The 27,647-nt window shown below is 40.7% G+C and overlaps 1 protein-coding gene across 14 annotated transcripts in view; it reads left to right on the top strand.

Annotated features, from left to right (window-relative positions):
* Ryr3 (ryanodine receptor 3) overlaps window positions 1-27,647 on the top strand; it is a 547,337-nt gene that overhangs the window by 458,770 nt on the left and 60,920 nt on the right. For all 14 annotated transcript variants that reach the window (XR_010064867.1, XR_010064868.1, XM_063284953.1 and 11 more), the window contains 3 exons: window positions 1,436-1,566; window positions 6,096-6,416; window positions 15,525-15,765. Coding sequence is in view for 12 of the 14 variants with exons in the window: in XM_063284953.1 (XP_063141023.1) it covers window positions 1,436-1,566; window positions 6,096-6,416; window positions 15,525-15,765 (693 nt within the window). In the remaining 2 variants the exon portion in view is untranslated. The remainder of the gene's footprint in view (window positions 1-1,435; window positions 1,567-6,095; window positions 6,417-15,524; window positions 15,766-27,647) is intronic.

The raw sequence follows: 27,647 nt of genomic DNA, 5'->3' as shown, positions 1-27,647 counted from the left end.
CAGTGAATCCAAATCTTTATGCTAATTCAGGCTCCCTCTCCCTTTCTCCCCTCTCTAATCAGCGCATTACTCTTACACCTCAAGCTAAAGCAGTCTGTACACCCTCAGGCTGCCCCTAAAGAGCCCAATCTACTCCAACAGCCTTCTCCAGTAATTTTATTCAAAAAAGGTTAAGATCACATTTTAAAAATTTAACTCAAATGCACCTCTTTCTCTAACACAGCTGTAGAGGGAAGCTGATCCTTATGATTACTTTGTAAAGATCTGGCTTTTTAAGTTGTATTCCTTTGGGGGTTCTGTATGGAATATATATGTTCTATCTTTGATCTATAGTAGTAAGAAAGGACATTCACCACATATTGTAGTAAAATTCAGTTGGGGATTTCTACCTCACCTTGGATCATTTAGCTCCCAAATAAAAAAATAAAACCTTTATATTTATAATAAGCCTTAAATCACTAGAACTGGGCAGGTATCAACCCTCTATGCTATTTTGTCTACTTCCCTGTCAATAACCCCAAGATATAACTTGCCATGTTCTGGCTGGGGCACTCCTACTCCAATTGGCCAACCCTCATGGCCATGTTCTCATGATCCATCTACCCCATGGTGTTTCTCTCCCCTCTCTCCCCTCTACTCTCTCCTTCTCCCCTCTCCCCTCCCTTCCCCTCCTCTCCTTTCGGTCTCTGCCTCAGACCCCAAGCCTAGGAATCAAAGCCCTGCTACCTCTCTTCTGCCCAGCTATAAGCTGTAGGCATCTTTATTCAACCAATATTTTTAAATTAAAGATCAAAATTATATAGCATCATTTGGTATACATGAAGATCTCCTCATCCCTAGGAATAACCAGACCTTGGGGCTGGTATTTAGTATTACAATGCATAGCAACAGACCAAACCTTAGCAACCACCAATGTAACCAAAGGTTAAATTTAAGACCAATATGGCTTTCTTTTTAGTGAAAAAAAATGCTACCAGTTTTATAAATTCTTGTCATCTACTTTCAGAGAGCCTATGCTTTTGAAATTCCAGCTACTTGGTGCTGTTGAAATTGTTGGTTCTTGTCACAGTAAGGGGTAACTAACCCACACAGTCTTGGGTGCAGGTCTTGGTTGGGAACTGGAGGAAATCCTATAACTGACAGCCTGGTCCACAGATTTTCAGATGCACCTTCTCCAGAAGTCTGTTATTTCCATGATGGTATATATGATGATATGGCCCACGGCATATCATCATATCATCTTAGCCACAAGTAGTAGCTCGAAGCAGTGAGCTTAATCGAAATCATTAGTATTTGGATAAAGATAGGAAGAGAAAGTACATGCAATGAAGTAAAACATAGGAAAGTAGTGAGGCATCCTGAGGAGGGGACCTAGCTGATGTGTGGGGTCCACATGTGGATGGCACTACTTCTAAATGGACTTCTTTGTTTCCAGGCAACGTCCTGCTCTTGGAGAATGTCTGGCTTCCCTAGCAGCTGCTATCCCTGTGGCATTTCTGGAACCCAGCCTTAACCGCTATAATCCCCTCTCAGTCTTCAACACCAAAACACCCAGGGAGCGGTCTAGTAAGTATCAACCCAGGGAGTAGCCAGGAAAGTGGCAGGGGTAGAACCACAGCTCTGTAGTATTTTGTTTTAGGCAGATAGTCACATGGTGCCAACATTGAGAAAGAGAGAGAGAGACAAATATTGGTTCTCCACTCACTTTCTCCTTTTTATTCACTCGGAGACCCCAGCCCATAGAATGGTGCTGCCCACTCTCAGGGGGAGTCTTCCCTTCTCAGCAAAACTTCTCTGGTAATCCCCTCACAGGCCTACCTACAGGTGATTCTAAATCCCACTAAGTTTACAAGGTTAATCTTCAAAATGTGAGAGTAGGTCAGTGGGTCTAAGTTAGAGACCAGATATTGTCTCTATCTTGTTGGAAAAATGGGCTCAAAAAGAACTTTTTTTGATGATTAGACTTTTGATAGTTCTTTCATACTGAGGAGATAGTCTAGGTGGATTCTCATGTCCTGATACTTTAAGACCTTGAGGTCTTCTGTCTTCCCAGGGACATGACTACTTTTATCTAGTCTTTAGTCAGAGTACCATCACAAAGGAGCATATGCATAATAATAACCTAAGTATACAGTCTTCAAAAGAAAGTTGTGCTTCAAAAAGATACTGAGCACATATTATCTATGATCACAAAAAATAAGACATTGAATAACAGCAGAAGGAGTTGTAGCTATACAAGAGAGACTTTTTAACAGAAGAATTAGCATGTCCTAAGTTCTATAGCAGAGACTGGTAAAGTATGTACATAGGACAAATCTGGCCCACAGCCTGTTTTTACAAATAAAGATTTCTCAGAAAACAACCAATAACCATTAAAGCTAAAGTCCAAGTCAAGTTGTGGTCCTCCTTCTGGAGAGTAAAAAGAAGTGCTCTCATTCACGGTGATATTAGTTAAGGTTGTTACAGGGAGCCCACTAGAGATGACCACTCAGACACAGCTTATAACCAGTTGAAAGTCTTTATTCCATCTAGCTGGACTACACTGAGGTAATCAGGACCAAGTGTAGTGCCAAGTGATTAGGTTTAGGGATTTTAGAGGTTAAAAAAAAAGACCACGTCATGGTATCTTTTCTGGCAGCTGCAGAGGAAGGTTTTGTGCAAGCAAGCAATTTAACAGAAGGTGAGATAAGTAATTAGCTGTAGGGAGAGGTTTACACAAGCAGGCAGTTTAACAGAAGGTAAGCTAGGTGGGGCGTCTTGACCTTCGGTTCCTAGAATAGAGTTGGGATTCTATTTCCATGGGATTCTCTATCAAGAATATTCTAGTTAAATCTGAAATGGATTCAGCAAGAACGTAAGATGGAGAAAGGTATGTACTGTCTTGGATGGCACAAGATGACACAAGATGATAGGCTAGAATAGAAACTCTTCAACAGCTATTTTTAATAAAGCTTGAATTCCAATAGAACTACAGTGATTTAACAAAATCTGAAGCCTAAACTGCCAAATTATATAGGCCTTGCCATGTTAAGAGAAAGAAAAATATAGTAAATCATTCTAAACTATAGTCCATCTCATCTAGCGCCAAGAATTTCTTTTCTTTTTTTTTTTTTTTTTTTTTTTTTGGTTCTTTTTTTCGGAGCTGGGGACGGAACCCAGGGCCTTGCGCTTCCTAGGCAAGCGCTCTACCACTGAGCTAAATCCCCAGCCCCTTTTTTTTAAATTTTATGTGTGTGAGTACACTGTCACACACAAGAAGAGCATCAGATCTCAGTACAGATGATTGTGAGCCACCATGTGGTTGCTGGGAATTGAACTCAGGATCTCTGGAAGAGCAGTCAGTGCTCTTAACCGCGAAGCCCTCTCTCAGTCCCAAGATTTTCTTAAATTATGGATATATGCTACAAGTGAACAGATATAATCCATTTCAGGTGCTCTTTCTCAAACTGTATGAAGTCCTAAGTATACCTTGTCACCACTGTCCTTCTAACCTAGAATACAGAGTGCTAACTACAGCAGTTTTAGTTTTTAATGCTTCTTATTTCACATACTAAGAATACCCTGCCCCCCCCAAACGGTCCCCAGGATAATTTATGAAAGACCACTAATAAAATTCTACTGAACTAGAATAACAGTGGAGACTGGAGGCTAGATTTGATATGCTCCACAGGTATTCACCAATAGAAAACCAGAGGCCCCATTCACCAAAGGCAAGGGGAGATGAGAGAAATGGCTCTCTCTGGCAAGCAGAAACCCATTTCACAGGTGGCTGCATGTCAGCGTGCCAAGTTTGAGCTGAGCCCATACTGTCATTTTTGGGCCATCATTGCCTTTTGACCTTAGGACCTTTGGACCTAATGCCTTTATCCATCAGCAACACTGAGACTTGACACCCAAATCTCCTGCTTTTCACTGTTGACTTAAATACGCAACGAATGAATGCTAAGCATTTCTGTGGCTCTTTTTTAAATGATATGTGTGTCAAAATGGATTTTGGGATGCACAGAATTACCTGGAGAGTGACTGATAGCTGAATGGACCATAAGACAGTAGATTTCATTCATTACAAAATGGGTGGCCTAAGGAGAAAAGGAGAGGAAGGGATGTTTAAGGTGATAATGATAGCATGTTTTTTAAATTATAGATTGACTTACAGCATCAATCTTCCATCAATTGGACATCTCTATTAATTGACATTTAGTGTTGTACCAATAGAGTTAATTATATTAGAAGCCTCAATACCCTTAGAACATGTATCACTTTCTTATCCAAAGCTAAGATATGCCTAAAAATGTTTAATACTGTTTTTGTGACAAAATGGCATAAATCCTTAGTCACATGGAAGTAATCTGTTAATCAGAGTATAGGGTTGACAAAAACATCCTACCACCAGCCACCTTGCTTAGTTTCCATACCCTTGGAATAATCAACCCCTGAGAAAAGAGGTCCAATTCCAGTGTAAATTATCAGCCTATCTTGCAAAGGTGCAGCACTCTTTGGGTGAAGAGCTGCTAGGAAAAATGAATAAAGAACTTTAGAATCTTATTCGGTGGTTGTCAGAGTCACTTGGTTGGTATGTTAAAGACCTCCAAGCCCTACCCTTGCCACTGGTATATCTAACTCAGTAGACCTTGAGTAAGGCCTGAGGACCTACAACTCAGCTGTGTTTCCAGGGGATACAGCTGCTGCAAGTGAGAAGTCCCTACCATGAGAACCAGTATATAGAAGCTACAAGGGCAGTAGTTCTAATGACTTTTCCCAACACTCTGTGTCTGCTGCTAATAAGGTTCCTTTGAGGCTGACTTCAGGTAGCTAACATACCAGAATTTGCTCTTTTAGTTTATCGTATGACATTTGGAGCCCAAAAACACCCTCTGAATCATAAATGTTGGTCCCATTCAAGGACCAATTATTGTATTATAAATAACTTCTAAAGGTCATTATCATGACTGCAGTGCAACTTCTTGTTCTTCTTATATGGGAGAAAGAAGTGTCTATGGTGATAATTATCTATGTGACTTTTAAACACACACACATCTGAGCTTTCTTATATATAATTGTAATTGCAAATAAGTATGTCAGTTGCCACTAGTGGTTGACACTGTTCTGAAGCTCCTGGTGCAAAGTTTGACTTCTCATCATTTAACTATTTTCTCTAAGGGTGGATGTAGAAAATTACCTTGTGTGTGAAGATCTCCCAGGATTCCCAGGTTGCTACCCATATTTTCTGCTGCACAGAGCAAGACAGATGCATCCTTTGCCAACAGCCAGCATCAGCAATAGAAAAGAAATCTTATCCTCTCTGAAATAGCATTGAATTCTAGTTTCATTTCATCCCCACTGTCCCTATCCAGTGAAGTGACCTTGGTCAAACAAAACTGAGAAAAGAGAGTTAAATCACTAGTCCCAGTAAATATGCTTTCTTAAAAAGTGAGTGACTGACAGAAAGTCACTTAAGTCACCTGAAGTTATTGATCATTTCTGTTGTAAAGGCAGAAAATCAATCTGGGAACAAATTTTTGAACTAGATGGTAAGTATTAGAGCCTCTAGCTTAGCTGCAGGAATGTTAGATGGAATGTTTTCCTTTCCCTTTTGTGGATGTACAGAAGTGATCTGGGTGATTGAAATATAATTTGACGTCTGAACATTGAGTTATTTTGCTCTGGATGCTACTAGTTTTTTGGGTTTTTTGTTTTGTTTTGTTTTGTTTGTTTTGGTTTTTTGTTTGTTTGTTTTTGTTTTTGTTTTGTTTTTCTGCAGTGGACACTGAGGTTCCAAAATAGTCAGGCCAAGACAGAATAGCAAAGGATGTTTGTCCCAAAGTAGTCTTATGCACTGTCCCTCAGCAGTGTCTCCATGGTGCTGCTTTAGCTATAATTTTAAACCTCAGTGTGGCCTTTAAGGAAATGCCCCTGGAAACGACAGTCTGTACAAACTCAAGTCCTGAGTCTCCTCTCATCCAAGCTCATTCCTTTAAGGCTCTTCAGTGGAAATTTATCTCTACAGACAAAAAGAATGGTACTACATCAGTACAACTACGTCAGGGTGCCTTTGAATCAGTGTGCCTTTCTTCTTCCTGTACTCTCTCGGTCAGTTCTGGGGATGCCAGACAAGGTGGAGGACATGTGTCCTGACGTCCCGCAGCTGGAAGGCCTGATGAAGGAAATCAATGGCTTGGCCGAGTCAGGTGCCCGGTATACCGAGATGCCCCATGTCATTGAAGTGATCTTGCCCATGCTCTGCAACTACCTGTCCTACTGGTGGGAGCGGGGACCTGAGAACCTGCCCCCAAGCATAGGACCCTGCTGCACCAAGGTCACATCTGAACACCTCAGCCTCATCCTGGGCAACATACTGAAAATCATCAACAACAACCTGGGCATTGATGAGGCCTCCTGGATGAAGCGTATCGCAGGTACTAAAACCCTTTCTCTCCTGGTTTTCGAGTCTGCAGTTAAGGCAGCCAGATTCTCTTCTAAATTCTTTTATTGATTCTATGATGATTTTGAGCAAGTTCCGATCTATGTTTTAATCTTCTACCTCCCCTTTGCTAGGCAGTAAACTTGGGTCTGGGGATGTCTAACAATTTGTAGAGTATTTGCCTAGCATGTATGAATCCCTGGGTTCAGTCCCCCAGCACTGCATAAACCAGGCATGTTGGCACACCCCTGTAACATAAGCCCTTGGGAGGTAGGGGCAGGCCAGCCTAGGACATATGAGACCTTGTCTCAAACAAAAACAACACAGTAAACTGAATGGGCATAATTTTTCAAACCCTCACCCAACCCTACTCCCCTACTAGTCCAGGCCCCTCAAATCTCCAAGAAGCCATTTAGATCAGCTGCTCAACTCTGCGATTGAGGATTGTCTTTTTTGTTTGGGGTGTTACTAATTATCTATGATTTATTGGTAAGTAACCCTTTGCATTTGGCATTTATATAAAACTCACTCCCATCTCGCTGTACTAAATTCCTGAATGTCATTCAGCATTTGTATTTCTGACTGGCTTGAATGTAGCTAACAATAGCAGCTTTGTTTCGTTGCTTTTTTTTTTTTTTTAATTTCTCTCTCTTTCTTTGTATCCTCTTTAACTCCTGCAGTAGGCTCTAAATAAATGCTATTAACCAATTTTCTGTTCTTGAAGCAACCAAAAGAAGAAAAGTTTTGGAAAAATGAATGTGTGTCTCACAGTCAAGAAATCATGAATATTTAGTACCCTGCCTGTCAAACTAGAGTCTGGGAGATCAGCACTGTGGAAAATCACTGTTTTTGGTAGAACTTCAGTTCAGGTCATGGTGTTCAGTTGTCAAGGTTTCCCCCTCCAAACTCCTGGACCATGAAATGCTAACACTAGGCAGCAGGGGAGCACAACACTGAATGGTGACCTTTCCTGGCAAATGAATAGACACATTTCTAGAAGAACGAGTGGGAAGTATTCCACTGGGTAATGCAGCCCCTGTGGACAGATAACAAACAGGGTAGACAGTCCCTTATTCTAATTACCCTTAAAAGGTTGTTAATCCTAATGTAATTTAATGGATTCTTATAGTGCGAGTTAAGAGAAGGCCAAGAGTCAGAAAATCTATTCCCTTTCTCCCAGGCTGTGAGTTTCCTGTCACTGAGGAACACTGACGGAAACAGAATGGTAGCTGTCTGTCCTGCAGCAAATCCAGATCTCTTTCAGTGAGATCCTGCCAACTAATGCAAGTCAGTTTTAAGCACCTAATTTCAGCTCAGTTCGGTACAGCAGTGGGCCTGTGCCTTGAAGAGTGCTGAAAAGCCAGGACTCCATGGTTGATGCATGTCATCAAAAAAGCTACCTTTGCTTCTCCAGTTGAAGCTATCTCTTTCTCCTTTATTAGAAAAACAAAATGAAAGGGGAAATAGGTTATAAAAGAAAACTCCTGGAATGTAGTTGTTCTTAATTGAATTCCCTTCCTAAACTAGAGAATGTGGAAATAGACATTCGAATGTCCATTGTCAATGGTTCAGGATGCGTTCATTTCATTTTACTTTTTCTTTTCTTTTTTTTTTTTGTATGTCTTTCTTTTTTTTTTACATTTTATTTTATTTTTTTATTAACTTGAGTATTTCTTATATACATTTCGAGTGTTATTCCCTTTCCCAGTATCCGGGCAAACATCCCCGTCCCCCCTCCCCTTCCTTTTGGGTGTTCCCCTCCCAACCCTCCCCCCATTGCCGCCCTCCCCCCACCAGTCTAGTTCACTGGGGGTTCAGTCTTAGCAGGACCCAGGGCTTCCCCTTCCACTGGTGCTCTTACTAGGATATTCATTGCTACCTATGAGGTCAGAGTCCAGGGTCAGTCCATGTATAGTCTTTAGGTAGTGGCTTAGTCCCTGGAAGCTCTGGTTGCTTGGCATTGTTGTACATATGGGGTCTCGAGCCCCTTCAAGCTCTTCCAGTTCTTTCTCTGATTCCTTCAACGGGGGTCCTATTCTCAGTTCAGTGGTTTGCTGCTGGCATTCGCCTCTGTATTTGCTGTATTCTGGCTGTGTCTCTCAGGAGCGATCTACATCCGGCTCCTGTCGGTCTGCACTTCTTTGCTTCATCAATCTTGTCTAATTGGGTGGCTGTATATGTATGGGCCACATGTGGGGCAGGCTCTGAATGGGTGTTCCTTCAGTCTCTGTTTTAATCTTTGCCTCTCTCTTCCCTGCCAAGGGTATTCTTGTTCCCCTTTTAAAGAAGGAGTGAAGCATTCACATTTTGATCATCCGTCTTGAGTTTCATTTGTTCTAGGCATCTAGGGTAATTCAAGCATTTGGGCTAATAGCCACTTATCAATGAGTGCATACCATGTATGTCTTTCTGTGATTGGGTTAGCTCACTCAGGATGATATTTTCCAGTTCCAACCATTTGCCTACGAATTTCATAAAGTCTTTGATAGCTGAGTAATATTCCATTGTGTAGATGTACACATTTTCTGTATCCATTCCTCTGTTGAAGGGCATCTGGGTTCTTTCCAGCTTCTGGCTATTATAAATAAGGCTGCAATGAACATAGTGGAGCACGTGTCTTTTTTATATGTTGGGGCATCTTTTGGGTATATGCCCAAGAGAGGTATAGCTGGATCCTCAGGCAGTTCAATGTCCAATTTTCTGAGGATCCTCCAGACTGATTTCCAGAATGGTTGTACCAGTCTGCAATCCCACCAACAATGTAGGAGTGTTCCTCTTTCTCCACATCCTCGCCAGCATCTGTTGTCCCCTGAGTTTTTGATCTTAGCCATTCTCACTGGTGTGAGGTGAAATCTCAGGGTTGTTTTGATTTGCATTTCCCTTATGACTAAAGATGTTGAACATTTCTTTAGGTGTTTCTCAGCCATTCAGCATTCCTCAGCTGTGAATTCTTTGTTTAGCTCTGAACCCCATTTTTAATAGGGTTATTTGTTTCCCTGCGGTCTAACTTCTTGAGTTCTTTGTATATTTTGGATATAAGGCCTCTATCTGTTGTAGGATTGGTAAAGATCTTTTCCCAATCTGTTGGTTGCCGTTTTGTCCTAACCACAGTGTCCTTTGCCTTACAGAAGCTTTGCAGTTTTATGAGATCCCATTTGTCGATTCTTGATCTTAGAGCGTAAGCCATTGGTGTTTTGTTTAGGAAATTTTTTCCAGTGCCCATGTGTTCCAGATGCTTCCCTAGTTTTTCTTCTATTAGTTTGAGTGTGTCTGGTTTGATGTGGAGATCCTTGATCCACTTGGACTTAAGCTTTGTACAGGGTGATAAGAATGGATCGATCTGCATTCTTCTACATGTTGCCCTCCAGTTGAACCAGCACCATTTGCTGAAAATGCTATCTTTTTTCCATTGGATGGTTTTGGCTCCTTTGTCAAAAATCAAGTGACCATAGGTGTGTGGGTTCATTTCTGGGTCTTCAATTCTATTCCATTGGTCTATCTGTCTGTCTCTGTACCAATACCATGCAGCTTTTTATCACTATTGCTCTGTAATACTGCTTGAGTTCAGGGATAGTGATTCCCCCTGAAGTCCTTTTACTGTTGAGGATAGCTTTAGTTATCCTGGGTTTTTTGTTATTCCAGATGAATTTGCAAATTGTTCTGTCTAACTCTTTGAAGAATTGGATTGGTATTTTGATGGGGATTGCATTGAATCTGTAGATTGCTTTTGGTAAAATGGCCATTTTTACTATATTAATCCTGCCAATCCATGAGCATAGGAGATCTTTCCATCTTCTGAGGTCTTCTTCAATTTCCTTCTTCAGTGTCTTGAAGTTCTTATTGTACAGATCTTTTACTTGCTTTGTTAAAGTCACACCGAGGTACTTTATATTATTTGGGTCTATTATGAAGGGTGTCGTTTCCCTAATTTCTTTCTCGGCTTGTTTCTCTTTTGTATAGAGGAAGGCAACTGATTTATTTGAGTTAATTTTATACCCAGCCACTTTGCTGAAGTTGTTTATCAGCTTTAGTAGTTCTCTGGTGGAACTTTTGGGATCACTTAAATATACTATCATATCATCTGCAAATAGTGATATTTTGACCTCTTCTTTTCCGATCTGTATCCCCTTGATCTCCTTTTGTTGTCTGATTGCTCTGGCTAGAACTTCAAGAACTATATTGAATAAGTAGGGAGAGAGTGGGCAGCCTTGTCTAGTCCCTGATTTTAATGGGATTGCTTCAAGTTTCTCTCCATTTAGTTTAATGTTAGCAACTGGTTTGCTGTATATGGCTTTTACTATGTTTAGGTATGGGCCTTGAATTCCTATTCTTTCCAGGACTTTTTTCATGAAGGGGTGTTGAATTTTGTCAAATGCTTTCTCAGCATCTAATGAAATGATCATGTGTTTCTGTTCTTTCAGTTTGTTTATATAATGGATCACGTTGATGTTTTTCCATATATTAAACCATCCCTGCATGCCTGGGATGAAGCCTACTTGATCATGGTGGATGATTGTTTTGATGTGCTCTTGAATTCGGTTTGCCAGAATTTTGTTGAGTATTTTTGCGTCGATATTCATAAGGGAAATTGGTCTTAAGTTCTCTTTCTTTGTTGGGTCTTTGTGTGGTTTAGGTATAAGAGTAATTGTGGCTTCGTAGAAGGTATTCAGTAGTGATCCATCTGTTTCAATTTTGTGGAATAGTTTGGATAATATTGGTATGAGGTCTTCTATGAAGGTTTGATAGAATTCTGCAGTAAACCCGTCTGGACCTGGGCTCTTTTTGGTTGGGAGACCTTTAATGACTGCTTCTATTTCCTTAGGAGTTATGGGGTTGTTTAACTGGTTTATCTGTTCCTGATTTAACTTCGGTACCTGGTATCTGTCTAGGAAATTGTCCATTTCCTGAAGATTTTCAAGTTTTGTTGAATATAGGTTTTTATAGTAAGATCTGATGATTTTTTGAATTTCCTCTGAATCTGTAGTTATGTCTCCCTTTTCATTTCTGATTTTGTTAATTTGGACGCACTCTCTGTGTCCTCTTGTTAGTCTGGCTAAGGTTTTATCTATCTTGTTGATTTTCTCAAAGAACCAACTTTTGGTTCTGTTGATTCTTTCTATGGTCCTTTTTGTTTCTACTTGGTTGATTTCCGCTCTGAGTCTGATTATTTCCTGCCTTCTACTCCTCCTGGGTGTATTTGCTTCTTTTTGTTCTAGAGCTTTTAGGTGTGCTGTCAAGCTGCTGACATATGCTCTTTCCTGTTTCTTTCTGCAGGCACTCAGCGCTATGAGTTTTCCTCTTAGCACAGCTTTCATTGTGTCCCATAAGTTTGGGTATGTTATACCTTCATTTTCATTAAATTCTAAAAAGTTTTTAATTTCTTTCTATTTCTTCCTTGACCAGGTTATCATTGAGTAGAGCATTGTTCAATTTCCACGTATATGTGGGCATTCTTCCCTTATTGTTATTGAAGACCAGTTTTAGGCCGTGGTGGTCCGATAGCACGCATGGGATTATTTCTATCTTTCTGTACCTGTTGAGGCCCGTTTTTTGACCAATTATATGGTCAATTTTGGAGAAAGTACCATGAGGAGCTGAGAAGAAGGTATATCCTTTTGCTTTAGGATAGAATGTTCTATAAATATCTGTTAAGTCCATTTGGCTCATGACTTCTCTTAGTCTGTCTACATCTCTGTTTAATTTCTGTTTCCATGATCTGTCCATTGATGAGAGTGGGGTGTTGAAATCTCCCACTATTATTGTGTGAGGTGCAATGTGTGTTTTGAGCTTTAGTAAGGTTTCTTTTACATATGTAGGTGCCCTTGTATTTGGGGCATAGATATTTAGGATTGAGAGTTCATCTTGGTGGATTTTTTCCTTTGATGAATATGAAGTGTCCTTCCTTATCTTTTTTGATGACTTTTAGTTGAAAATTGATTTTATTTGATATTAGAATGGCTACTCCAGCTTGCTTCTTCAGACCATTTTCTTGGAAAATTGTTTTCCAGCCTTTCACTCTGAGGTAATGTCTGTCTTTGTCTCTGAGGTGTGTTTCTGTAGGCAGCAGAATACAGGGTCCTCGTTGCGTATCCAGTTTGTTAATCTATGTCTCTTTATTGGGGAGTTGAGGCCATTGATGTTGAGAGATATTAAGGAATAGTGATTATTGCTTCCCGTTATATTCATATTTGGATGTGAGGTTATGTTTGTGTGCTTTCATTCTCTTTGTTTTGTTGCCAAGACGATTAGTTTCTTGCTTCTTCTAGGGTATAGCTTGCCTCCTTATGTTGGGCTTTACCATTTATTATCCTTTGTAGTGCTGGACTTGTAGAAAGATATTGTGTAAATTTGGTTTTGTCATGGAATATCTTGGTTTCTCCATCTATGTTAATTGAGAGTTTTGCAGGATACAGTAACCTGGGCTGGCATTTGTGTTCTCTTAGGGTCTGTATGACATCAGTCCAGGATCTTCTGGCCTTCATAGTTTCTGGCGAGAAGTCTGGTGTGATTCTGATAGGTCTGCCTTTATATGTTACTTGACCTTTTTCCCTTACTGCTTTTAAGATTCTTTCTTTATTTTGTGCGTTTGGTGTTTTGACTATTATGTGACGGGAGGTGTTTCTTTTCTGGTCCAATCTATTTGGAGTTCTGTAGGCTTCTTGTATGCCTATGGGTATCTCTTTTTTTAGGTTAGGGAAGTTTTCTTCTATGATTTTGTTGAAGATATTTACTGGTCCTTTGAGCTGGGAGTCTTCACTCTCTTCTATACCTATTATCCTTAGGTTTGATCTTCTCATTGAGTCCTGGATTTCCTGTATGTTTTGGACCAGTAACTTTTTCCGCTTTACATTATCTTTGACAGTTGAGTCAATGATTTCTATGGAATCTTCTGCTCCTGAGATTCTCTCTTCCATCTCTTGTATTCTGTTGGTGAAGCTTGTATCTACAGCTTCTTTTGGTTTTCTATATCCAGGGTTGTTTCCATGTGTTCTTTCTTGATTGCTTCTATTTCCATTTTTAATTCCTTCAACTGTTTGATTGTGTATTCCTGGAATTCTTTCAGGGATTTTTGTGACTCCTCTCTATGGGCTTCTACTTGTTTATTTATGATTTCCTGATATTCTTTCAGGGATTTTTGTGTCTCCTCTCTATGGGCTTCTACTTGTTTATTTATGTTTTCCTGGAATTCTTTCAGGCATTTTTGTGATTCCTCTCTGTAGGCTTCTACTTGTTTATTAATGTTTTCCTGTGTTTCTCTAAGGGAGTTCTTCACGTCTTTCTTGAAGTCCTCCAGCATCATGATCAAATATGATTTTGAAACTAGATCTTGCTTTTCTGGTGTGTTTGGACATTCCATGTTTGTTTTGGTGGGAGAATTGGGCTCCGATGATGCCATGTAGTCTTGGTTTCTGTTGCTTGGGTTCCTGCGCTTGCCTCTCGCCATCAGATTATCTCTAGTGTTATTTTGTTCTGCTATTTCTGACAGTGGCTAGACTGTCCCTATAAGCCTGTGTGTCAGGAGTGCTGTAGACCTGTTTTACTGTTTTCTTTCAGCCAGTTATGGGGACAGAGTGTTCTGCTTTCGGGCGTGTAGTTTTTCCTCTCTACAGGTCTTCAGCTGTTCCTGTGGGCCTGTGTCTTGAGTTCACCAGGCAGGTCACTTGCAGCATACAAGTTGGTCTTACCTGTGGTCCCGAGGCTCAAGTTCGCTCTCGGGGTGCTGCCCACGGGCTCTTTGCAGCGGCAGCAACCAGGAAGACCTGTGCCGCCCCTTCTGGGAGCTTCAGTGCACCAGGGTTCCAGATGGCCTTTGGTGTTTTCCTCTGTCGTCTGAGATGTGTGTGCAGAGAGCAGTCTCTTCTGGTTTCCCAGGCTTGTCTGCCTCTCTGAAGGTTTAGCTCTCCCTCCCACGGGATTTGGGTGCAGAGAACTGTTTATCCGGTCTGTTTCCTTCAGGTTCCTGCGTTGTCTCAGGCAGGGGTCCTGCCCCTCCTGGGCCCTCCCCCACGGGAGCCCAGAGGCCTTATACAGTTTCCTCTTGGGCCAGGGATGTGGGCAGGGGTGGGCAGTGTTGGTGGTCTCTTCCGCTCTGCAGCCTCGGGAGTGCCCACCTGACCAGGTGTTGAGGTCTCTTTCCCACGGGGTTTGGGAGCAGAGAGCTGCTGCGGGCCGAAATCCATGGGTCCATTTTACTTTTTCTTGCAATTACTCTGATTCTTATACTCACACTATTCAGCTCAGCTGACCTAATTCGCAATAGTATAATCAGAATCTAATCAATGGGATATAAAGATATCCCATTTTTATATAGGATAGGACATGTGGGTTTCCTTTTATTCTTTTTACAAAAGGCCAACATGGCAGCCCTGATAATTTCTTGTTCAGCTTCTCTACTTCTAGTAATGCCTCAGTTTGTCCAAGCCCATGCTCCCTCCCTCAAAGTCCAAAGAAAATGGCAGTGCTGAGAGCTTAGAACTTGACTGGACTATTATGCTTTGGGCAGATGAAATAATGAAGTAATTAGAAAGCATGTGTAAGCATATACATGTAAACATAGATGTATATTTTATTTTTAACACATAATAAATGTATAAATTTTTAAGGTACAGTGTGACTCCCAGTACAGATATTCTACGTGTAATGATAGATCAGGGTAACTGACCTATCTGTCACCTCAATAGAAAGCATACACCCAGTGCTTGTTCCCAGGTCAACAAAGTATTAATTTCCATGAACAAAGAAAGGGCTTCCTGCAGGGACATAAAATCCAATGACTGATGAGCCAAGACCAACATGGACAGGCTGTCAGATGATGGAAGATAATGTGCTAGAAGAGAGAAGGGGTATGGCATAGGCCATGCATACGTGAGGAATTCATGTTGTGTGGGGTTTCTATGGGCTGGAGTTACTGAGTAGGGTGGCTGTGCTGGATCCCCACTCTTCACTGTGGACTTGTGAGAGGGACGTTCCAGGAAGGATCACAGATGGGAGCTATACACAGATGTCATCCTGGATTGACGGTTTCCTCAATCTCACCTTTCTTACTTTCATTAATGGTCACAATCCATGGAACGAGACTAAGGTCCTCTGTTTGCAAATGCAGTGTATGCCCAGCCAATCATCAGCAAAGCCAGGCCTGACCTGCTTCGAAGCCACTTCATCCCCACCCTGGAGAAGCTGAAGAAGAAGGCGGTGAAGATTGTGCAGGAGGAGGAGCAGCTGAAGACTGATGGCAAGGGGGATACCCAGGAGGCTGAGCTCCTCATCCTAGACGAGTTTGCTGTCCTCTGCAGGGACCTGTATGCCTTCTACCCCATGCTGATCCGCTATGTGGACAACAACAGGTATGAAAGAGATGTCTGGAAGCTGCCGGCCGCTCTCCGAGGCTGGTTTGTGCAATCAAATAACACAGAAAGATAATATTGCTTTGTGTTGCTAGGGAGACGAAGGAAGTCACAGTCATCACCACCAGGCTTTCTACCAGTAGTCAGAACATAGGTGTAGCGATTTCCTTGGCAAGGGATTCTGTATGGATCGAGGCATGCATCCTCATGGGCCACTTCAAGGCAAGGGAAGCTGGTTGAATAAGATTTGCATTGCCTCATTTTTGCTGCTCTCTAATATACTCATTCAATGGCTGTCCTTGACTGCCAGGCACTGTTCAAGCCCTTGAGGGAGAGGGCATATTCTTTAGTGTAGGAGCGTTCATTTTGGCAGTAAAAAAGCACACACAATAAAAAAAATTTTTAATTAAAAATTAAAAAAAAAATAAACCCAAGTACAATGATACTGAGAAAAATCAATGGAATTAGGAAGGACAAGTAAATGTAGCTCCTTAATTGGTGTTACTGAAAAAACAGCGTTTGAGCAAAGATCCATGGAAATAAGTGGCTGGGAACCACAATGTCCAGAAGAAGATCATTGTGGGAAGAGGGACTATGGACAGAAGCCCTCAGGAAGCAGTGTGTTCAGGATGTTTAATACTTGAAATGCTTGAATGTCACAATTAAGCAAATTAACTCCACAATACCAGGAAGTTTCTCTATGAGCCATCCTTTTACCAAATCCCAATGTGTTCAATTGGCATATAAATTTTAATTGTGATGGAATGAATACTGAAACAGTAATTTGAGATATAGGAGGGCCTGTAGTCCTATATGCCTGTAAAGAAAGCAAAGTGTTTGTAGAATAAGCACAGATATTTTTAGGGAACCTTAAAATGTGGTATTCAACACCCTTGATATATTAGTTACCTTCCTCCTACTTGGCTGTGACCAGAAGATAACTGATGGGAAACAACTTAAGGAAGGATGTATGTTGGCTCGTGGTCTGAGGAGACCCAGTCTACCTTCAGGAGAATGTGAGGAGTAGGGGCTTACTTACATCTGGGTAGGTAAGGAAGCTGAGAAAACAGAATATTATTGTTCCATTGTTGTCCCTCCCCCCTTTTCCTTATTAATTCAGCCTGGGATCACAGTCCAGGAAATGATGCCACCTACCTACCTTCAGGGTGGGTCTTCCAATTCATATAAGCCTCTCTAGAAATACCTTCATATACATACCCAAACTTGGGCCTGACCAATGTCCTAGGCATTTCATTTTTAAATTTCATTTTTAACCTTCATTTTGATTTTATGTGTTCTGCCTACAAATGTGTTTGTATACCATGTGTGTGTCTTATCCCCTGGGACAAGAATTATTGACAGTTGAGAGCTGTCATGTGGATGCTGGGAGTTGAACTCCGGTCTTCTGTAAGAACAGCCAGTGTTCTTAATCCCTGAGTCATCTCTCCAGCTCCCCCCACCCAGATATTTCTTAACTCAATCAAGATAATAATCAAAAATTGCCATTACAAATCCAACCCTTGTCAATTTAATACACAAATATGTTACTTTAAACTATACTATTACATTTGTTCCACCCCTCCCATCAAATGTATATAATTTTCCCACACTGGTTCTCCACTTTAATACCAACAGAGTATGCAACATTGTACACTAATTCTGACACTACCCAGAGTTACTACAGGCTTCTCTGTAGGACTGACCCAACTTCAAACACCAGTCATGTATGGAATGGCCATGGGTTGGGGATATAGTTCCATAGTAGAGTGTTTTCAAAAGGAAATAGCTAACAAATGATACAGTCATTAATTCACAACTGAAGTTATGTGTGCTGGGCCCACACAAGATTGGCCATTTAACAATCTGTCATGAAACAAAGAACTCACAAGGATCTACCTTAACCCTGAATGATTGGATACAGGTAGATTTTGGGAGAGGAGGAATCTTACTTGTGCACCCTCTGGGAAATCTGTAACCAGATCTTGAGTGCCAGAATTTAGCATTTGAATACATAGCAACACCAGACCAACCCAACAGGTAGGAAGGAAAGTTTAGGACAAGAATGGACAGCATACTTTGTGTACATATAGAAAAGTATCTAAGAACAAATTTCATTAAAAATGTTAAAAGGAAGTGAGCAGGCTAGCCACAGTTTTTCTGTGCAGAATATAAACTCAGATTTCTATGAGCCTCCTGCTCAGAATGATTGGTAGTGAACAAGGGCTGGGTCAGAATATCTACCCATAATAAGAGAAAATATCATAATACATGTTAATATGGGGAAATGAGTTTACTACAATTTTTACTGAAACTGAGGAAAAAGAAATTCCTAATCTGTCTCTGGGACCCACAGCATTCTAGTTTACGGAGTAGGGGGGCACAAGCCAGGAAATGTGCATATTTGATTTAGCTGAGGGCTCAAGTTAACAAAAGTGGAAGATAAGCCCCTTTCCTGGGGTAAGTTCAGAACTCATGGGACTAGCTATTTCCACTGAGAATATGGTCTTTCTTGGAAGTATGTCAATCCTCAGGGCTCCAATAACTCAGGAAAGCATTTAGGATTACTGATTTATTAGTAACTCAGGAACATCTAAATAAATATGCATGGGTTTGGAGATGCTCAGAATTCCCAGGCTTTCCCCAGGTGCAGCAGCTTCTCCAATATCAGAGTGGTCACCTGTCTAGAAGCCCCTGACTCTCAGTGTTGAGGAGTTTTTGATGACTGGTGGTATTATATTGTGATTTATTTTGCTTTGCTTTGTTGTATTAGACATTGAGCCTAGAATGGTTTGCCTGCCACACAAGTATACTACCACTGATCAGCAGCCTTGGTCTTTAAGGGTTTTATAGGTGGCCTTCATTGACTGATTGTATCAGTGCTCATTGGTTTTTTGAGTTTGAACTGAATCCTTTTTTACCCCAAGAGCTTAGGAAAGTTCCAACCCTGTAGTCTGATTCTAACTAGCAATGGAGAGTTCTAGTCTGTCTGGGGCCCAGGTATTATCCTGAAGTTATCTAGCCCTCATCAATATATGGGTTTGTTATGAGATGGTAAGTCTCATGTCATTCATAAACCCCTCTATGGCCAGAGAGGTTTGTTATAAAAAGCAAAAACTACTCAGGACCCCCTTTGCCAGGAATATAAGCAAAGACTAAGTATTTCACCATACCACACTCTCTTACAATCAAAAAACTTAATAATCTGGGAGCACTAGAAGGGATGCAAAAATAGATGAGAGAAGATAGCTGACTTCGGAGTTGTTTCCCATTCTACCATGGCAGGAGATTCATATTCATTTTAGCATTCATCTTTATAATATAAGTTGTACTTAAAGTAATTTGTATGAGGTTATTTATATTTAGGATTTGAAATAAAACATCTTCTGCATAAATATTGTCTACACACATATGCATAAACATGTACATTAAGGCTAGCATATTATATTTCCTTTTCTAGCTACAGGAAATTATGCTCATTTTGACAAAGGAACTCTGCTCTTAGAGTATCAACTTTAGTCATTTCCGTTAACGTAATTATGTTAGCAATTTAAAGAGGAAATTTGTCAGAGCTTGAGGTGAAAATAAAAATAAAAATGGAGCAAGATTGCTCCTGGAATAGCTTTTGAATTGCGTGTCACCGTAGATGATCAAGACTCAAGAGAGAGCATGGTCTGTTTACAAGGTGCTTGACAGTTGCTAAAAATGGCAATGTCAGAGAGTCTTTGAGATCATCATTAATTCATTCATCTCTACTATTCAACCTGTTCCTCCCTGAGTGTCACAGCCATGTGAGCCTGCTTTAGAAATACATCCTTTCAACATGAGTGTCTGTCCCTTCAAAGACCTTTCATAGGAGTGAAAGCAGAAAGTATCTGTACTATATTAAGAATGAAGTATAGGGAAAAAATGTCCACGGAGGCTCGTGTCCGTAAGTACAGCACTCATGAGGCTTCAGGGAAGGATGCACTAAGACTTTAGGCTAAAGAGTGAGACCCTGAAAAAGAAATCCAGAACAACATACTTTCTCACTTGATTATTTTGAAGATATGGCTATGCATTATGATAAAAACAATTCTTATATTAAAGGAGACTGAAACCTTTGCTGGACTTCAAAGCCAGAGTTAATAATACATCCTAAAGTCACTTATAACTGTTTTCCTACTGTGTGCTCAGCCTGTTTAACTTGCCTTTAAGTGAACGATATAACAACCAACCTTGCTTGCCTTGGATGTCCCGTGTGATCAGCCTTCACAGGCTAACCTGATACCTAGCTGTAATCTTAAGTAGTCTTTCATGCCCCTGACCCAAGAGTAATGCATGCACATTTGAACATGCGTTATGGTAATCATTTGCTAAAAATAGCAAGCGCAAGTGGAAAGCAGTCTCATAAAATGGATAGCCACCATAAATGTTGGACAAAGCATTCAGATATGGCTTGATCATGTTTATTTGATGTCAGTGGTCAGTGACTCACTCACTCCCTTGTAAAATTTTGTTAAAGATTTCTGTAAAGTGTCCTCCATTCCTCCCCCCCATGTGATATTTTCTGTGCTGTTCAATGAAAGAGAGTGCAAAATCTTTTGTTTGGGATAAACATTCAGGGTCAAACAGATGGACAGATTCGAAAGGCTACCTTCAGACAGGTATAGATTCAGACTCATAAAACAGGCAGCCAGAATGAGAGAAGACACAGGGAGACTGAATTAGAGAATTCAAAGCTGGGCTTGCTCTTAGTCAAGTGATACTAAGAGGAAGTGTTCCGAGTTCTGCCCTTAATTCGACACCAATGCATTATTGGTGACTCTGAGTTTATTATTAATGCATTGAAAGAAGGAAGGAGGAGAGTTGGGATACTGAGGTCATAAAGTGAGGTTTATTTTTGCCTCCCCTTCTAATCTGTCTTTGGCTCTTTTATTACCTTTGTCTCCTCCCACAGTCTCTTTCCTAATCAAGGGATGCCCCCTTCCTTCCTTGTGTCCATGGGAAGTGATTTATCTGACTAGGTCCAGAAGTTGAAGACTGTAAGACTTTCAAGAAGGGAAATGAAAAGACTTGCCCCATCTCGGGATTTTTCTGCCTATTTCTCAACGTGGATAGAGATTTGAGATAGGAAAGTCTTCTTTTTCCTTAGGGTCAGCCTTGAATATACCCTTTTCACCAAAATCTGTCCCTGGGCTTTCAGTAGAGCGGAAAGCAGAGAGCAGTACAGTCTTTAGTTCCACTAGTACTTTCTCCATCCAAAAGAACCAACCGACTTGGACTGATGGAGCGGAGGAGCTGACAAAGATATTGTTGTACCTCATGTTTCCTCCACCTGGATAGATAAGCATCTCTTTCCTTTTCTTGCCGAGAATGTCCTATCCTGTTTACTTACCCAGTGATGGGAAGAAATAGAGGACAGAAGCAATCTTGCTTTGCATGAAGTCCCATCCCAGTTTCACACTATATGGAACTTGACTTGTAGCCCTTACCTATAAGCTCTAACTTTGCTCTCTAAAGCCAGAGAAAACTAATCCTTCATGTAACAACACTTTAAAATATTGAAGAAATTCTATGTCCCATCTTCCTGTCATTCTTTTAAACCTAGGTATTTCCTTCATCCCTATGGGATGGTGTTTGAATCTCCTTTTGAAAAGACATTTCCATTAGTCGATATTGATCCTGAAGCTGGCAAGATATTCAAGAACTTGGAGCAGATCATGATACATCAGCTGCCATTCTCCTCTTGCCTAGAGACAGAAGTCAAGATTGATTCAACCAGTTTCTAAAAGGGCAATGGTCTTTTTGTCTCCTTTCTGGGATTCAGAAACATGTTGGACATAAATATAAACTTGGTCATATAACTTTTGGCTTAAAAAATCCATTTTAGAAGCTATCAAAAGGAAACAAAGTAAACCCTGTTTAGTGGCCATCGTAGGCTGAAGCCTGTATGGAGTGAAGTCTTACAGTAATGCTGAGAGAAGGCCTCACCTCAGACATCTGACCCTGAGCCCAAGAGCACAGCTTTAGTATCTTGAAAACCATAATCTTGAAAACCTATTGCCCAAGATTCTAGCCCATCCTGTTGAGGGCATGTAGAATTTGAGACAAGGTCTTGCGTACGTATCCCAGACTAGCATCAAACTCAACAATCCTGGCTCAGCCTCCTCAGTGCTGGAATTACAAGTGTACAGCTGTTGTGGCCAGAGGGACATAAAGACCAGTTTATGTTTAGACAACATGGCCATGATATGGATACGCAGCTTGGGGTATACATATGTTACCTATGGTTAACACTGGACACCTATGGGGCTATGAGTCAGCAAATAAATGGCGGATAGCAGATGCCCAGAGAACACGAAAATATGTAGTAATGTAATGTTACGTACTGATTTCTGGCAAAATGCTACTTTTGTGTGGGTTTTTTTTTTTCGGGGGTGGGGGGTTGGGAGGTGGTATGGCCAAACCAGAGACTTCACCTTCCCTAGCCTGCCTGCATATGCCTATCTGCAGACCTGTGAGCCTACTTCTATGTGACCTGTGTAGCAGCCTGTGTATATGCGCCAGTTTGTGCCTAGGTGCCTGCCAACATCTGGTCACCTAGCAGTCTGTACAGCAACCTTTACTCAGAGTGAATAAAGTATGTCTTCTCTGCCTGAGACTCCTCACAGGAGTCTCCACCTTCCCTGGCATTACAGCTAGCATCTCGAGGCACCATACTCAGCTTGTTAAGACTCTATCCACAAAGTTTCTTGTTTCCTCCATTAATATACTATTTCACCTGCTTATGCTGCTTTTTCCCCATTACCTTACGTGGAAAAGTCCCAACTCATGACCACTAAGATGGACTCCTCCATTAGAAGCCTTGCATTTCATGGCTGCCTTTTAATAGCAACCAGTGCTGATGATAAAGAAACCAAGGGTTAGGTAACAATTTCAATGGGGATCGGGTGCCTAAGAATTGACTTAGATGCTGACCCCTCTAAACCCATCGTTATGAACAGATCGAGCCTGAGCAATGAAAGCGAAGGCAAAATCTTTACTCCTGCAAGTGTCATCTTGTTCTGGCTTGAAGGAGAGGTGCAGAAAGGTTGCCTGCCTGGGAGAAGACATTTAAAAGGATGTTCTTCATACTCAACGATCTGGCTTGAAGGGAAGAACTTTACTAGAAACAGTGAATACAAATTTGCATTTCGGAAAAGGCATGAGCAAAGCTAAATTCCTCCATTTCAAACTACATCCCAATATGAAGGCGAAGAGAACAGAGTGGTTTTCTACCAGGAAATGGTACCTAAGTTCTTATTTTTGATACTCTTGCTTACTGACCATTCCCAGGGTTGTACCTTCTCTTGGCAGATTAGGATATGACCCTTTGCCTCTTCTCACATAAGCCACAGAACAAATGCACAAAGCTCATTTAAACCAAAACACCGAGGAATGAACAGCTGGTGGTTCTGATAAAATGAGAACTATAACCCTGAAAAAAGCTTTCTGGAGAAATCAATGTGAAGGAAAATCAAAGAGCTTATCAGTCTCAAACCTCAAACTTGAATTGCATTTGAATTGCTGCAGGTAATAGAGAAGTGACTATACTGCTTAAAGAGATGAGAAGTCTATTATACAGAAAAGAAACCCAAAGATAGGCAGTGTATGGCCAGTGTGATCATTCATTGTGGGCCCTCACACCTTTGTCTGTATATCTTTCCCATTGTCTCCCATCTCCAAAGTTATTTTACATTTTAATATGTCTATCAGACTTCCAGACTTCGGGTTTTCTTTCTAATCATAAAAGATTAAAGCAAATATCACAGGGCAAAGGCAAAAAGATACTTTCTGCCATGATACTTTTCTGCTGAAAGAACTTTTCCAAGAAGTCCATTCTTCAACTTCCTGTTTGATCTCATTGATCATTTCCTGGTTATAGGTTAAGGCAGGTGGAGTACCATGATTTCTAGTGGGACAGAATATTACCCTGAACAACAACAACAGCAACAACAAAATCCACGTCTACTATATAAAGAAGATGACAGTTGAATTTGAAAACAAGAGTGGTTCGGTAATAATGTTCTTGAGGCTAGAGCTAGAGATAAGAAGGAAGGAAAAATCTAAAGGTGAATTGACCTCTATAGTGTTTTGGGTAGGACTATCTATCAGGTTACCCAGGAATACCAATCATATTTCCCAAACTAACTGTGTGTGTGTGTGTGTGTGTGTGTGTGTGTGTGTGTGCGCGCGTGTGTGTGTGTGTGTGTGCGCGCGCGCGCGCGTGTGCACACATTTGAACATGTGAGTGCAGGAACATGTATGGAGCTCAGAATGACTCATCCTTGCCTCCAACTTTACTTAAGAAAGGATCTCTTTGGTATTCATCTCTGAGTACACCAGGCTAGCAAGTGCATGAGCGTCAAGGGATTCTCTTGTCTCTGCCTCCTCTCTCACTGTAGGAGTATTAAGATTACAAATTCATGCTACCAAGTCTGATTTTACATGGGCTCTAGGGATGCAAACTTGGACCATCATATTTCTACAGTGAAAAGTTCACTTGCTGAGCTGTTTTCTCAGCTCCATAATTTGTTTTTGATAATGTTCTGCACTGGATGAGAGACATCAATTTTTCAGATCATTTTCTGTTTAGAAAAGGCCTCACTATTTGGACCAGGTTGGCCTTGAATTCTTAGAGATCTGCCTCCCTCTGCCTCCCAAGTGCTTGAATTAAAGACATACCAGCACCAGCAACCAGTTGTTTCTTTATCCCAAGAAAGCCATCCAATTTAACTTCTGTGTTACAGTTATATGTTAATAGTCATCCCCAGGAAAGAAAACATCACATGGTTATCCAGTTTCAGATGGTCAGTCCTAAAAACATATATAGAAATAACATTATAAGACTGAGCACGTTACATTCAGGAATGTATAAGCATATACTCATGTGCATGTATTAACAGTTAATGACTTTGAAAGAGAACAAGGAGGGTATATAGGAGGGGTTGGAGAAAGGAAAAGAAGGAGGAAATGATCATCTTAAAAATAAAAGAAACTTTGTTTCATAAGAAAGAAATGTAATTCTGGCTTTTAGGCTACTGGAACAGGGCTCCTAAAACACTTGGGACTGTCTGAGTTATAGGATTGTCTTTTGTTATTCACAATAAGCCTCAATCTACCATAATTGAGCTCACACTCATGAGAAATCAACTACATGATTAGATGTTTTGGAACTTTCATCCCTACCCTATCTTCTAACTTCTTGACCTCTCCAGAAGTAAGGCATCAATCACCAAAGCCAATGATTTAACTAGTCATGCCTATGTGTTCCTCTTTGCTTCCTGTTGCTATGATAAACACTGTAGCAAAAAACAGCTTAGGAGAAGAAAAGGGTTACTTCAGCTTACAAATTATAGTCCCTCATTAAGAGACACTAGGACAAGAACTGCAACAAAAGGGGCTTGAAGCAGAAACCATAGAGGAAGCCCACTTACAAACTTACTCACCCTGGTTTGCTTGACTACCTTTATTTTTGTAAGTTATTTTCTATTTCTTTTTATTATCAACTAAACCTTTAAGAAAAAAACTCCCCTTTCAACTTAAGGGACTAGATTTATTCCTCAAGGAAAGAAGTTAACATGAGATGAGTTTGCTTCTAGTGTTTTTTTTTTAACTTTTCTTTTATTGGATATTTTCTTTATTTACATTTCAAATGTTATCCCCTTTCCCAGTTTCTCCTCTGGAAACCCCCTATCCTATCCCCACTCCCCCTGCCTCTATTAGGGTACTCCTCCACCCAACTCCCCAACCCACTCCCTCCCACTTCCCCACATACCTATGGTCACTTGGTCTTTGACAAAGAAGCTAAACCATCCAGTGGGGAAAACGATAACATTTTCAACAAATGGTGTTGGTTCAACTGGAGGTCAGCATGTAGAAGAATGCAAATCGATCCATTCTTTTCACTCTGTACAAAGCTCAGGTCCAAGTGGATCAAGGACCTCCACATCAAACCAGATACACTCAAAGTAATAGAATAAAAAGTGGGGAAGAATCTCGAACACATGGGCACTGGAGAAAATTTCCTGAACAAAACACCAATGGCTTATGCTCTAAGATCAAGAATCGACAAATGGGATCTCATAAAACTGCAAAGGAAAGGACACTGTAAGGCAAAGGACACTGTCATTAGGACAAAACAGCAACCAACAGATTGGGAAAAGATCTTTACCAATCCTACATCCAATAGAGGGCTAATATCCAATATATACAAAGAATTCAAGAAGTTAAACTCCAGAGAATCAAATAGCCCTATTAAAAAATGGGGTACAGAGGTAAACAAAGAATTCTCAACTGAGGAATATAGAATGGCTGAGAAGCACCTAAAGATATGTTCAACATCCTTAGTCATCAGGGAAATGCAAATCAAAACAGCCTTGAGATTCTACCTCACACCAGTCAGAATGGATAAAATCAAAAACTCAAGTGACAACATATTCTGGCAAGGATGTAAAAAAAAGAGGAACACTCCTCCATTGTTGGTGGGATTACAAACTGGTACAACCACTCTGGAAATCAGTCTGGAGGTTCCTTAGAAAATTGGACATAGTACTACCTGAGGACCCAGCTATATCACTCCTGGGCATATACCCAAAAGATGCTCCAACATACAACAAAGACACATGCTCCACTATGTTCATAGCAGCCTTATAGCTATGAATACCTAGAAGCTGGAAAGAACTCAGATGTCCCTCAAAAGAGGAATGGATAAAGAAAATGTGGTACATTTACACAATGGAGTACTACTCAGCTATTAAAAACAATGACTTCGTGAAAGTCATAGGCAAATGGATGAAACTAGTAAATATCATCCTGAATGAGGTAACATAGTCACAAAAGAACACAGATGGTATCCACTCTCTGATTAGTGGATATTAGCCCAAAAGCTCAGAATACCCAAGATACAATTCATAGACTACATGAAGCTCAAGAAGAAGGACAACCAAAGTGGGGATGCTTCAGTCCTTCTTAGAAGGGGGAGCTTGGCTACCTTTCTTTTAAAGCCATGGCCCATTAGCCTAGGAATGGTACCTTCCACCATTGGCTGTGCCCTCCTACATCAAATATCTCCACAGACATGGCCACAGACCAGTCAAATAGAAGCAATTGCTTAATTGAAGCTTCTCCTTCCTTGGTTTGTCAGGTTGACCTTTGAAGCAAACTATAACATTATGAAATGAAACCTCTTTCCAAAACCTTAAACTCTGGAGTTTGGAGACTTTCTGAACTGTTAGAAACATAAAGATACGTGGAGGGTGAATTACTTGGAGGAAGGTTGGAATCTCAACTCCTCTTCTACATTGTCAACATAAAACTACAGCTCATATCTTTAAGGAAATAATAAATTTATTTTGGAACTATTCGAATGACTATTTGGTTACCCCGAACTCCATGTTCCAAGGTAGAAACAGTTTCACAGGATTTATATAGTTGTAAAGAACAAAGAAACTCATAAATTGAGACAATTTTAAAATACATTGGTGGGTACATGAGAGAGGCAGGTACAAGATGGGGTAGGTATCCTTTAAGCCCAAGATGGCATCCCTAGCTCTTGGATGGAACATTCTCAGGGGAGAATGTTCTGCTAAGGTAATAGCTTCTAAGAGGTTTTTATTTATAATCACAGGGTGTTATTCAGATACAGAGTGGGGCAAGGAATGACTGTTCCAGAAGACCAAAACTAGCCAAAGATAATCAGCCTCTGAATCTGCATTCCAATATCTGCACTGTACAGAGGCTCCAATTGGTCTGTCAGTCTCTGAAGACACAGACACTCCTTCTAGTAGTTTTTTTTTGTTTTGTTTTTTCACAGCCAGACACAGCTTCTTCTCAGGAATTCTCATTAATAATATCTTGCCCTG

The sequence above is a fragment of the Rattus norvegicus genome, chromosome 3, assembly GCF_036323735.1.
Source record: "Rattus norvegicus strain BN/NHsdMcwi chromosome 3, GRCr8, whole genome shotgun sequence".
Lineage (NCBI taxonomy): Eukaryota > Metazoa > Chordata > Mammalia > Rodentia > Muridae > Rattus > Rattus norvegicus.
The sequence above is the reverse complement of the archived record's forward strand: the minus strand, read 5'-3'. Positions and strand labels throughout refer to the sequence as shown.